Below are 13,475 nucleotides of genomic sequence, written 5' to 3'. Positions count from 1 at the left end.
TAAAGTAGTCACTGTGCTGTTTGGTATCATTGTGGTTACCACACTGAACATGGACCAGAGTAAAGTAGTCACTGTGCTGTTTGGTATCCTTGTGGTTACCACACTGAACATGGACCAGAGTAAAGTAGTCACTGTGCTGTTTGGTATCATTGTGTGCACCACACTGAACATGGACCAGAGTAAAGTAGTCACTGTGCTGTTTGGTATCCTTGTGTGCACCACACTGAACATGGACCAGAGTAAAGTAGTCACTGTGCTGTTTGGTATCATTGTGTGCACCACACTGAACATGGACCAAAGTAAAGTAGTCACTGTGCTGTTTGGTATCATTGTGTGCACCACACTGAACATGGACCAGAGTAAAGTAGTCACTGTGCTGTTTGGTATCATGGTGTGCACCACACTGAACATGGACCAGAGTAAAGTAGTCACTGTGCTGTTTGGTATCATTGTGTGCACCACACTGAACATGGACCAGAGAAAGCAAAAGGAGAGATTCGTCTGAGGAGATCAGAAAGAAATAATAGCCAAGCAAGGTAAAGGTAAAGGCTACAAGACCATCTCCAAGCAGCTTGATGTTCCTGTGATAGCAGTTGCAAAAATTATTAAGAAGTTTAAGGTCCGTGGAACTATAGCTAACCTCCCTGGGCGCGACCGCAAGAGGAAAATCGACTCCAGGAAAATCGACCCCAGGAAAATCGACCCCAGATTGAACAGAAGGATAGCGCGAATGGTAGAAAAAGAACCAAGGATAACTGCCAAAGAGATAAAAGCTGAACTCCAAGGTGAAGGTACGTCAGTTTTTGAGGAGGTATGACACCATCATACCTCCTCCTCCATGCTCCATGGTGGGAACCACAAATGCGAAGATCATCTGTTCACCTACTCTGTGTCAGAAAGACATGGCGGTTGGAACCGAAAATCTCACATTTCCACCAGTCTAATGTCCATTGCTCGTGTGTTGGCCCAAGCAAGTCTCTTCTTATTACTGGTGTCCTTTAGTCGTGGTTTCTTTGCAGCAATTTGACCATGAAGGCCTGATTCACACAGTCTCCTCTGAACAGTTGATGTTGAGATGTGACTGTTACTTGAACTCTGTGAAGCATTTATTTGAGCTGCAATTTCTGAGGCTGGTAAGTCTAATGAACTTATCCTCTGCAGCAGAGGTTACCCTGGGACATCCTTTCCTTTGCCGGTCCTCATGAGAGCCAGTTTCGTCATAGTGCTTGATGGTTTTTGCGACAGCACAAAGTTCTTGAAGTGTTCTGGATTGACTGACCTTCCATGTCTTAAAGTAATGATGGACTGTTGTTTCTCTTTGCTTATTTGAACTGTTAGTTCCATAATATAGACTTGGTATTTTACCAAATAGGGTTTTCTTCTGTATACCACCCCTACCTTGTCACAACACAACTGATTGACTCAAACGCATTAAAAAGTAAAGAAATTCCTCAAAGCAACTTTTTAACAATGCACACCTGTTAATTGAAATGCATTCCAGGTGACTACCTCATGAAGCTGGTTGAGAGAATGCCAAGAGTGTGCAAGGCTGTCAGCAAGACAAAGGGTGGCTACTTTGAAGAATTTCATATAAAATATTTTTTACTTTTTAAAAAACTTTTTGGTTTACAACTTCCTTCTATATGTGTTATTTCATAGTTCTGATGTCTTCACTATTATTCTACAATGTGGAAAATAGTAAAAATAAAGAAAAACCCTTGAATGAGTAGGTGTGTCCAACCTTTTGAATGGTACTGTATTAATATGTATATCAATGCACAAGGCGAGACCCAAATGCAGACCCAGGAGGCAGATGGTTGGAGTCTTACAATGCTTATTAATCTACAGGGGTAGGCAAGAGAATGGTCGTGGACAGGCAAAAAGGGCAAAACCAGATCAGAGTCCAGGAGGTACAGTGTGGCAGACAGGCTCATGGTGAAGATAGGCAGAATGGTCAGGCAGGCGGGTACAAAGTCCAGAAACAGGCAAGGGTCGAAACCAGGACTAGAAAAAGGAGAATGCAACTAGCAGGAGAACGGGGAAACCGCTGGTTGACTTGGAAACATGCAAGACGAACTGGCACAGAGAGAGGAAACACAGGGATAAATACACTGGGGAAAATAAGCGACACCTGGAGGGGGTGGAGACAATCACAAGAACAGGTGAAACAGATCAGGGTGTGACAATGTTCTTTTCAGTTTTTTTGTTTTACTAAAACCACCCACGGGCCGGATTGTACCCTGTAAGTAGGCGATGTTTGACACCCCTGCTCTAAGAGCATCTCCCCTTCCATGGAGAAAAGCCCTGTGGGGGTATGAAGCATGTTCGCTGTGGTCAAACCATTGAAGTCTATGTTAAGTGCTGCTATTGCAATCCTGACTTAACTCTGCTGTTCTTTACTTCCTGCTTCTTACAGGGGAAGGTTAGTTCAGTCTAGGCTAATTGATTTGCCTGCCTGCAGTGCCTGCTGTGCTAAAGTACTGCCTGTTTGTCTAATTGGCCTCAAGCCCTCCTCATCTTAGATAGTGTAGTTCCCAGGTGACCTTAGAATAAGGCCAGGCACTGCAGGTTACAGCCCAATCAATACACAACAATAAATGTCTTTCAATGCTGACTTGAGTCATTTTCTCCACCATTGATCAACTGCTGTATTCATAACCCTTAGGAGGGGTTCCTCAGCCCACAGCTCCTCATCAACAGCCCACAGACCCCACTATGGCGTGTTACACAAACAGAAAGGCCTCTTGTGCTTGCGTCCACAAACAAAACAATGGAAGCAAAACCAAAACAATGGAGGGCACTATGGTACACACAACATTTGTTCTAGCCCTCAACAGTCCAGAAGGAATGGTTCCCAAAATAGTTTCTACCAATTTAGTATATTAATTGATGGGCAAAGTGGATGGAATGAGGTGGCTGTTTTTGACCCTCTTTTCACAGAAAATGAAGCTTACTGTGTGGAACATTATGGTCAGAAGTCCATTGAGAGGGGTACAAGGAGTTTCTTTTCACAAGGTGATCTTCGGAATGGTAGCTGAGTGTTACAGAGGAGTGGATTGAGGTCTGCCTCATAATACAACAGAATTGTTATCTGTCGGTTAGTTGAGAGTTAAGGCTTGAACCCGGACATGGCTGCTCATGACTTTATTTCACTGTGTGTCTGTCCTTGCTTTCTCTCCACAGAGGTGAACCTTCTAGAGGAGCTCTCGCTGCAGGTGTCCAACAGCAGCAATGCCTCCATGTCTCTGGATGCTCTGAGGTGTCCGGTGCTGCAGGTGGGACAGTACTCCACCCTGTCCCTGCCCCTGGCACAACTCTTCACTGACGGGTAAATCTCCCCACACACGGACGTACACACACACACACACACACACACACACATACAGTCATGGCCAAATGTTTTGAGAATGACACAAATATTTATTTCCACAAAGTTTGCTGCTTCAGTGTCTTTAAATATTTTTCTCAGATGTTACTATGGAATACTGAAGTATAATTGCAAGCATTTCATAAGTGTCAAAGGATTTTATTGACAGTTACATGAAGTCAATATTTGCAGTGTTGACCCTTCTTTTTCAAGACCTCTGCAATCCGCCAAGGCATGCCGTCAACTAACTTCTGGGCCACATCCTGACTGATGGCAGTCCATTCTTGCATAATCAATGCTTGGAGTTTGTCAGAATCTGTGGTATGTTTTTGTCCACCCGCCTCTTGAGGATTGACCACAAGTTCTCAATGGGATTAAGGTCTGGGGAGTTTCCTGGCCGTGAACCCAAAATATCAATGTTTTGTTCCCCGAGCCACTTAGTTATCACTTTTGCCTTATAGCAAGGTGCTCCATCAAATCAAATTCAAATCAAATGTATTTATATAGCCCTTCTTACATCAGCTGATATATCAAAGTGCTGTACAGAAACACAGCCTATAACCCCAAACAGCAAGCAATGCAGGTCTTGAAGCACGTGGCTAGGAAAAGCTCCCTAGAAAGGCCAAAACCAAGGAAGAAACCTAGAGTGGAACCAGGCTATGAGGGGTGGCCAGTCCTCTTCTGGCTGTGCCGGGTGAAGATTATAACAGAACATGGCCAAGATGTTCAAATGTTCATAAATGACCAGCATGGTCAAATAATAATAATCACAGTAGTTGTCGAGGGTGTAGCAAGTCAGCACCTCAGGAGTAAATGTCAGTTGGCTCTTCATAGCCGATCATTAAGAGTATCTCTACCAATCCTGCTGTCTCTAGAGAGTTGAAAACAGCAGTTCTGGGACAGGTAGCACGTCCGGTGAACAGGTCAGGGTTCCATAGCCACAGGCAGAACAGTTGAAACTGGAGCAACAGCACTGCCAGGTGGACTGGGGACAGGAAGGAGTCATCATGCCAGGTAGTCCTTCCTGAGGCATGGTCCTAGGGCTCAGGTCCTCCGAGCGAGAGAAAGAAAGAGAGAAAGAGAGAATTAGACAGAGCATACTTAAATTCACCCAGGACACCGGATAAGACAGGAGAAGTACTCCAGATATAACAGACTGACCCTAGCCCCCCGAGACATAAACTACTGCAGCATAAATACTGGAGGCTGAGACAGGAGGGGTCAGGAGACACTGTCGCCCCATCCGATGATACCCCTGGACAGGGCCAAACAGGCAGGATATAACCCCACCCACTTTGCCAAAGCACAGCCCCCACAACACTAGAGAGATATCTTAAACCACCAACTTACCATCCTGAGACAAGGTTGAGTATAGCCCACAAAGATCTCTGCCACGGCACAACCCAAGTGGGGGCGCCAACCCAGACAGGAAGATCACGTCAGTGACTCAACCCACTCAAGTGACGCACCCCTCCTAGTGACGGCATGGAAGAGCACCAGTAAGCCAGTGACTCAGCCCCTGTAATAGGGTTAGAGGCAGATAATCCCAGTGGAGAGAGCGGAACCAGCCAGGCAGAGACTGCAAGGGCGGTTCGTTGCTCCAGAGCCTTTCCGTTCACCTTCACACTCCTGGGCCAGACTACAGTAAATCATATGACCCACTAAAGAGATGAGTCTTCAGTAAAGACTTAAAGGTTGAGACTGAGTCTGCGTCTCTTACATGGGTAGGCAGACCATTCCATAAAAATGGAGCTCTAAAGGAGAAAGCCCTGCCTCCAGCTGTTTGCTTAGAAATTCTAGGGACAATTAGGAGGCCTGCGACTTGTGACCATAGTGTACGTGTAGGTATGTACGGCAGGACCAATTCGGAAATCTTGAAATCAGCCCTTGCCTTAACAGGAAGCCAGTGTAGGGAGGCTAGCACTGGTTAATATGATCAAATTTTGTGGTTCTAGTCAGGATTCTAGCAGCCGTATTTAGCACTAACTGAAGTTTATTTAGTGCTTTATCCGTGTATCTGGAAAGTAGAGCATTGCAGTAGTCTAACCTTGAAGTAACAAAAGCATGGATTAATTTTTCAGCATCATTTTTGGACCTAAAGTTTCTGATTTTTGCAATATTACGTAGATGGAAAAAAATTGCCCTTGAAACAGTCTTGATATGTTCGTCAAAAGAGAGATCAGGGTCCAGAGTAAGGTCCTTCACAGTTTTATTTGAGACGACTGTACAACCATCCAGATTAATTGTCAGATTCAACAGAAGATCTCTTTGTTTCTTGGGACCTAGAACAAGCATCTCTGTTTTGTCTGAGTTTAAAAGTAGAACGTTTGCAGCCATCCACTTCCTTATGTCTGAAACACAGGCTTCTAGCGAGGGCAATTTTGGGGCTTCACCATGTTTCATTGAATTGTACAGCTGTGTGTCATCCGCATAGCAGTGAAAGTTAACATTATGTTTTCGAAAGACATTCCCAAGAGGTCAAATATATAGTGAAAACAATAGTGGTCCTAAAACGGAACCTTGAGGAACACCAAAATGTACAGTTGATTTGTCAGAGGACAAACCATTCACAGAGACAAACTGATATCTTTCCGACAGATAAGATCTTAACCAGGTCAGAACTTGTCCATGTAGACCAATTTGGGTTTCCAATCTCTCCAAAAGAATGTGGTGATCAATGGTATTAAAAGCAGCACTAAGGTCTATGAGCACGAGGACAGATGCAGAGCCTCGGTCTGACGCCATTAAAAGGTAATTTACCACCTTCACAAGTGCAGTCTCAGTGCTATGATAGGGTCTAAAACCAGACTGAAGCATTTGGTATACATTGTTTGTCTTCAGGAAGACAGTGAGTTGCAGCTCAACAGCTTTTACATTTTTTTTGAGAGGAATGGAAGAGTCGATATAGGCCAATTTAATTTTTTAAATATTTTCTGGGTCAAGGTTTGACTTTTTCAAGAGAGGCGTTATTACTGCCACTTTTAGTGAGTTTGGTACACATCCGGTGGATAGAGAGCCGTTTATTATTATGTTCAACATAGGAGGGCCAAGCACAGGAAGCAGCTCTGTCAGTAGAATAGGGTCCAGTATGCAGCTTGAAGGTTTAGAGGCCATAATTATTTTCATCATTGTGTCAAGGGATATAGTACTAAAACACTTGAGTCTCTCTTGATCCTAGGTCCCGGCAGAGTTGTGCAGACTCAGGACAACTGAGCTTTGGAGGAATACGCAGATTTAAAGAGGAATTTGCTTTCTAATGATCATGATCTTTTCCTCAAAGAAATGTATTTATTTATTACTGCTGAAGTGAAAGCCATCCTCTTTTGGGGAATGCTGCTTTTTAGTTAGCTTTGCGACAGTATCAAAAATAAATGTAGGATTGTTCTTATTTTCCTCAATTAAGTTGGAAAAATAGTATGATCGAGGAGCAGTGAGGGCTCTTCGATACTGCACGGTACTGTCTTTGCAAGCTATTCGGAAGACTTCCAGTTTGGTGTGGCGCCATTTCCTTTCCAAATTTCTGGAATCTTGCTTCAGAGCTTGTGTATTTTCTGTATACCAGGGAGCTAGATTCTTATGACAAATATTTTTAGTTTTTAGGGGTACAACTGCATCTAGGGTATTGTGCAAGGTTAAATTGAGTTCCTCAGTTAGGTGGTTAACTGAGTTTTGTCCTCTGACGTCCTTGGGTAAGCAGAGGGAGTCTGGAATGGCATCAAGGAATCTTTGGGTTGTCTGAGAATTTATAGCACGACTTTTGATGCTCCTTGGTTGGGGTCTGAGCAGATTATTTGTTGCGATTGCAAACGTAATAAAATGGTGGGCCGATAGTTCAGGATTATGAGGAAAAACTAAAAGATCCACAACATTTATTCCATGGGACAAAACTAGGTCCAGAGTATGACTGGTGACAGTGAGTAGATCCAGAGACATGTTGGACAAAACCCACTGAGTCGATGATGGCTCCGAAAGCCTTTTGGAGTGGGTCTGTGGACTTTTCCATGTGAATATTAAAATCACCAAAAATGTGAATATTATCTGCTATGACTGCAAGGTCCGATAGGAATTCAGGGAACTCAGTGAGGAACACTGTATATGGCCCAGGAAGCCTGTAAACTGTAGCTATAAAAAGTGATTGAGTAGACTGCATAGATTTCATGACTAGAAGCTCAAAATACGAAAACCTCTTTTTTTTGTGAATTGAAATTTGCTATCGTAAATGTTAACACCTCTGATTTTGCGGGATGCACGGGGGATATGGTCACTAGTGTAGCCAGGAGGGGAGGCCTCATTTAACACAGTAAATTCATCAGGCTTAAGCCATGTTTCAGCCAGGCCAATCACATCAAGATTATGATCAGTGATTAGTTCATTGACTATAACTGCCTTTGAAATGAGGGATCTAACATTTAGTAGCCCAATTTTGAGATGTGAGGTATCACTATCTCTTTCAATAATGTCAGGAATGGAGGAGGTATTTATTCTAGTGAGATTGCTAAGGCGAACACCACCATGTTTAGTTTTGTCCAACCTAGGTTGAGGCACAGACACGGTCTCAATGGGGATAGCCGAGCTGACTACACTGACTGTGCTAGTGGCAGACTCCACTAAGCTGGCAGGCTGGCTAACAGCCTGCTGCCTGGACTGCACCCTATTTCATTGTGGAGTTAGAGCCCTGTCTATGTTGGTAGATAAGATGTGAGAACCCCTCCATCTAGGATGGAGTCTGTCACTCCTCAGCAGGCCAGGCTTGGTCCTGTTTGTGGGTGAGTCCCAGAAAGAAGACCAATTATCTACAAATTCTATCTTTTGGGAGGGGCAGAAAACAGTTTTCAACCAGCGATTGAGTTGTGAGACTCTGCTGTAGAGCTCATCACTCCCCCTAACTGGGAGGGGGCCAAAGACAATTACTCGATGCCGACACATCTTTCTAGCTGATTTACACGCTGAAGCTGTGTTGCGCTTGGTGACCTCTGACTGTTTTGTCCTAACGTCGTTGGTGCCGACGTGGATAACAATATCTCTATACTCTCTACACTCGCCAGTTTTAGCTTTAGCCAGCACCACCTTCAGATTAGCCTTAACGTCGATAGCCCTGCCCCCTGCTGGAAAAGGCATTGTTCTTCACCTAACTGTTCCTGGATGGTTGGAAGAAGTTGCTCTCTGAGGATGTGTTGCTACCATTCTTTATTCATGGCTGTGTTCTTATGCAAAATTGTGAGTGAGCCCACTCCCTTGGCTGAGAAGCAATCCCACACATGAATGGTCTCAGGATGCTTTACTGTTGGCATGACACAGGACTGATGGTAGCGTTCACCTTGTCTTCTCCGGACAAGCTTTCTTCCAGATGCCCCACCACCGGAAAGGGGTTCATCAGAGAAAATGACTTTACCCCAGTCCTCAGCAGTCCAATCCCTGTACCTTTAGCAGAATACCAGTCTGTCCCTGATGTTTTTCCTGGAGAGAAGTGGCTTCTTTGCTGCCCTTCTTAACACCAGGCCATCCTCCAAAAGTCTTCGCCTCACTGTGCGTGCAGATGCACTCACACCTGCCTGCTGCCATTCCTGAGCACCTCTGTACTGGTGGTGCCCCGCAGCTGAATCAACTTTAGGAGATGGTCCTTGTGCTTGCTGGACTTTCTTGGGCGCCCTGAAGCCTTCTTCACAACAATTGAACCGCTCTCCTTGAAGTTCTTGATGATCCGATAAATGGTTGATTTAGGTGCAATCTTACTGGCAGCAATATCCTTGCCTGTGAAGCTCTTTTTGTGCAAAGCAATGATGACGGCACGTGTTTCCTTGCAGGTAACCATGTATGACAGAGGAAGAACAATGATTCCAAGCACCACCCTCCTTTTGAAGCTTCCAGTCTGTTATTCGAACTCAATCAGCATGACAGAGTGATCTCCAGCCCTGTCCTCGTCAACACTCACACCAGTGTTAAAGAGAGAATCACTGACATGATGTCAGCTGGTCCTTTTGTGGCAGGGCTGAAATGCAGTAGAAATGTTTTTTAGTGATTCAGTTCATTTGCATGGCAAGAGGGACTTTGCAATTAATTGCTATTCATCTGATCCCTCTTCATAACATTCTGGAGTTTATGTAAATTGCTATCATACAAACTGAGGCAGCAGACCTTGTGAAAATTAATATTTGTGTCATTCTCAAAACTTTTTGCCACGACTGTACACACTGAGACTGACACTGTGTACCGGCATTGTGTTGTACAGGTTTGCAGATGAGTTCAGCCTGTTGGTGCAGTTGCGAAGCCCACAGCGAGATGAACGCAGCGTGCTCACCCTGCTCAGCCATGACAGCCACATCCTGCTGCAACTACGCATCAGCGCATACACACTCACCTTCATCAGCACGCAACAGCGCCACTACGAGTGAGTCTGTTTGTCTGAGTATGTCTATCTGCCCGTCTGTGGCGATTTTGCAAATACAGTTTTTTTTTGTCTCTCGGGTAGATGCAATTTAAAAACAATAATAATAATTGGTTTTAATCTATTACCTATGTTAAGTTGTCACAAATTAACCTTCAACTTTTGTTTTAATTTTTCAAATATATGTTTTATTGTTCATTTTCGAAAGCATTTTATTTCTGGATTTCACTGTTTTGAATTGACAAGGCAGTTGTTCCACACCCTGACTTTTGATCTACTGCTATGTATTTCAATACGAAGCATTTTGATCATTTGAAAATAGTTAATGCAGCTATTTAAAAAATAAATAAATAAATAAATAAAGTTATGTACTTTGATATGTTTACAAGCACTAAATATATATTTTGTTTTACGAAATACAGTTGTCCCACAGTTTTACGTCATCACCATCACACTGAATAAAGTGATCAATTGTAGTAATAATCAACATTTTACAAATCAATTCACACAAGAACTGGGAAGTGACAGTGGTGAACATGGATATGAGGTAGAGAGTTTGTGAGAGTTTGTGATATTATATCTACCTCCAAGAAAAGTACATTTTAATTTGTCAAGATAATATTTTTATTTTGTGTCCTTACCGTCTGTAATGAAGATTTCCAGGTTATTACCACCATAAAGTGTCAAATGGGTATACCACTCCCGGCTCAATACTGCTTATCACTTCATCTTTTGTAGCAATGCATTTCACCATTACCTTGTCATTACACAGTAATTACCACCACAATCTACACAAATGTGTTACATTTATTGAAACAGAAAATAAATATCACACTCCTGTCTTTAGGTGTAAAGCACTTACTTATTCTCAATATAACTACTTAAAAATATTAAATACATAACAATTTCAACAAGTAATTATATTGTTTATGGTAGGCTCAGTGCAGGTTTACAAGCACAGGAAGCAAACAGACATATGTGTTCAATAAGGAATTAAAATCACATTTTCTAAATAAATCAGGTAAACCAAATAATCCCCAAACTCATTTTGTTTGTGATTCAGTTTTAAACTAAAATGTAATGTTTTATGATGTGATGTAAACCCTTTGTGCAGAAACTGTTTTGGGACAATGGAGGAAATTCAATGTATTGTTGAATAAAATGGTCACAGCCAATACCAGTTTGGTTCCTGCTAAAATGAGGAAAGTATTTACGTTGCTAAAAGTATTTTTCAAGAAACTAAATATTTTTTCTAAATAAGACATGACAAAAGGGTCCAGTTGCAAAATCGTGTGTGTGTATATACAGTGCCTTGTGAAAGTATTCGGCCCCCTTGAACTTTGCGACCTTTTGCCACATTTCAGGCTTCAAACATAAAGATATAAAACTGTATTTTTTTGTGAAGAATCAACAACAAGTGGGACACAATCATGAAGTGGAACGACATTTATTGGATATTTCAAACTTTTTTAACAAATCAAAAACTGAAAAATTGGGCGTGCAAAATTATTCAGCCCCCTTAAGTTAATACTTTGTAGCTCCACCTTTTGCTGCGATTACAGCTGTAAGCTGCTTGGGGTATGTCTCTATCAGTTTTGCACATCGAGAGACTGAATTTTTTTCCCATTCCTCCTTGAAAAACAGCTCGAGCTCAGTGAGGTTGGATGGAGAGCATTTGTGAACAGCAGTTTTCAGTTCTTTCCACAGATTCTCGATTGGATTCAGGTCTGGACTTTGACTTGGCCATTCTAACACCTGGATATGTTTATTTTTGAACCATTCCATTGTAGATTTTGCTTTATGTTTTGGATCATTGTCTTGTTGGAAGACAAATCTCAGGTCTTTTGCAGACTCCATCAGGTTTTCTTCAAGAATGGTCCTGTATTTGGCTCCATCCATCTTCCCATCAATTCTAACCATCTTCCCTGTCCCTGCTGAAGAAAAGCAGGCCCAAACCATGATGCTGCCACCACCATGTTTGACAGTGGGGATGGTATGTTCAGGGTGCTGAGCTGTGTTGCTTTTACGCCAAACATAACGTTTTGCATTGTTGCCAAAAAGTTCAATTTTGGTTTCATCTGACCAGAGCACCTTCTTCCACATGTTTGGTGTGTCTCCCAGGTGGCTTGTGGCAAACTTTAAACAACACTTTTTATGGATATCTTTAAGAAATGGCTTTCTTCTTGCCACTCTTCCATAAAGGCCAGATTTGTGCAATATACGACTGATTGTTGTCCTATGGACAGAGTCTCCCACCTCAGCTGTAGATCTCTGCAGTGATCATGGGCCTCTGCATCTCTGATCAGTCTTCTCCTTGTATGAGCTGAAAGTTTAGAGGGACGGCCAGGTCTTGGTAGATTTGCAGTGGTCTGATACTCCTTCCATTTCAATATTATCGCTTGCACAGTGCTCCTTGGGATGTTTAAAGCTTGGGAAATCTTTTTGTATCCAAATCCGGCTTCAAACTTCTTCACAACAGTATCTCGGACCTGCCTGGTGTGTTCCTTGTTCTTCATGATGCTCTCTGCGCTTTTAACGGACCTCTGAGACTATCACAGTGCAGGTGCATTAATACGGAGACTTGATTACACACAGGTGGATTGTATTTATCATCATTAGTCATTTAGGTCAACATTGGATAATTCAGAGATCCTCACTGAACTTCTGGAGAGAGTTTGCTGCACTGAAAGTAAAGGGGCTGAATAACTTTGCACGCCCAATTTTTCAGTTTTTGATTTGTTAAAAAAGTTTGAAATATCCAATAAATGTCGTTCCACTTCATGATTGTGTCCCACTTGTTGTTGATTCTTCACAAAAAAATACAGTTTTATATCTTTATGTTTGAAGCCTGAAATGTGGCAAAAGGTCGCAAAGTTCAAGGGGGCCGAATACTTTCGCAAGGCACTGTATGTTGACTGAGGTTGAAACGATTCAAGGGCTGTTTTTCTAATGCCTACTGGCAGGTTGCTTGTTCCTCTCTTCTTAAGCCACAGTGGATTTTAAGCAATACATCACTGTTAGACAGACAAAGATTTGGCCAGAAGATGGACAGTCATTTTGTTGCCTTGGTTCTTGTATAGTGCATGAGATTTATAGCTGATATTTGAGGTGTGACTGTATTTGAATCTCAACACTGTCTTGGAAGTGAAGCTTTTAGAGGGCAAACGTGCACCACACACTTCACATTATTGCCAAAACAGCAAATAACAGAGATGCACTTCCTTCTCAATAATGTCTGCCATACTGTATGACATCACCCATTACATTGTTTTGACCCAATTCCCAGGTTCCCGGTCAGTGGTCTGTCTGATGGCCAGTGGCACCACGTAGCTGTGAGTGTATCATCTGTTAGGCTGGCGCTGTATGTGGACTGTGCCCTGGTGGAGAGTGTGGACTGGGTGTACCAGAGTATGGGCATCACTTCTGAAGGCCTACTACTGTTGGGAGGGATCATAGAGGGCTTCGAGACACCCTTTGAGGTAAGTACTGGACTTACTGTTCCACCTCTTTATTTCCTCTCCTTTCTCTTCTTTTTCCTCCTCTCCAGTTCCATTCTCTTTTCCTCTGTCGTCTCCTCCTCTCCTTTTCTCTCCTCTCATCTTCTCTCCTCTCTCCTCTGTTCTCCCCTTTTCTTCTTTCCTTTCCTTTCCTCTACTCTCTCCACTCCTCCTCCCTTTTCCTGCATGTTTCCATACAAGAGGATGTATCTGCCTAAATCGTCAT

At 42.8% G+C, this 13,475-nt stretch overlaps 1 protein-coding gene across 1 annotated transcript in view; it reads left to right on the top strand.

Moving 5' to 3' along the window:
• Nucleotides 1-730: 730 nt before the first annotated feature.
• Nucleotides 731-13,475, top strand: part of LOC116356528 (collagen alpha-1(XI) chain-like) — a 61,445-nt gene continuing 48,700 nt past the window's right edge. The window contains exons 1-4 of the mRNA XM_031802244.1: nucleotides 731-791; nucleotides 3,184-3,328; nucleotides 9,597-9,755; nucleotides 13,039-13,231. Coding sequence (XP_031658104.1) covers nucleotides 731-791; nucleotides 3,184-3,328; nucleotides 9,597-9,755; nucleotides 13,039-13,231 — 558 coding nt within the window. The remainder of the gene's footprint in view (nucleotides 792-3,183; nucleotides 3,329-9,596; nucleotides 9,756-13,038; nucleotides 13,232-13,475) is intronic.

The sequence above is a fragment of the Oncorhynchus kisutch genome, linkage group LG23, assembly GCF_002021735.2.
Source record: "Oncorhynchus kisutch isolate 150728-3 linkage group LG23, Okis_V2, whole genome shotgun sequence".
NCBI lineage: Eukaryota > Metazoa > Chordata > Actinopteri > Salmoniformes > Salmonidae > Oncorhynchus > Oncorhynchus kisutch.
Note: the sequence above shows the minus strand (reverse complement) of the source record. Positions and strands in the feature narration are given on the sequence as shown.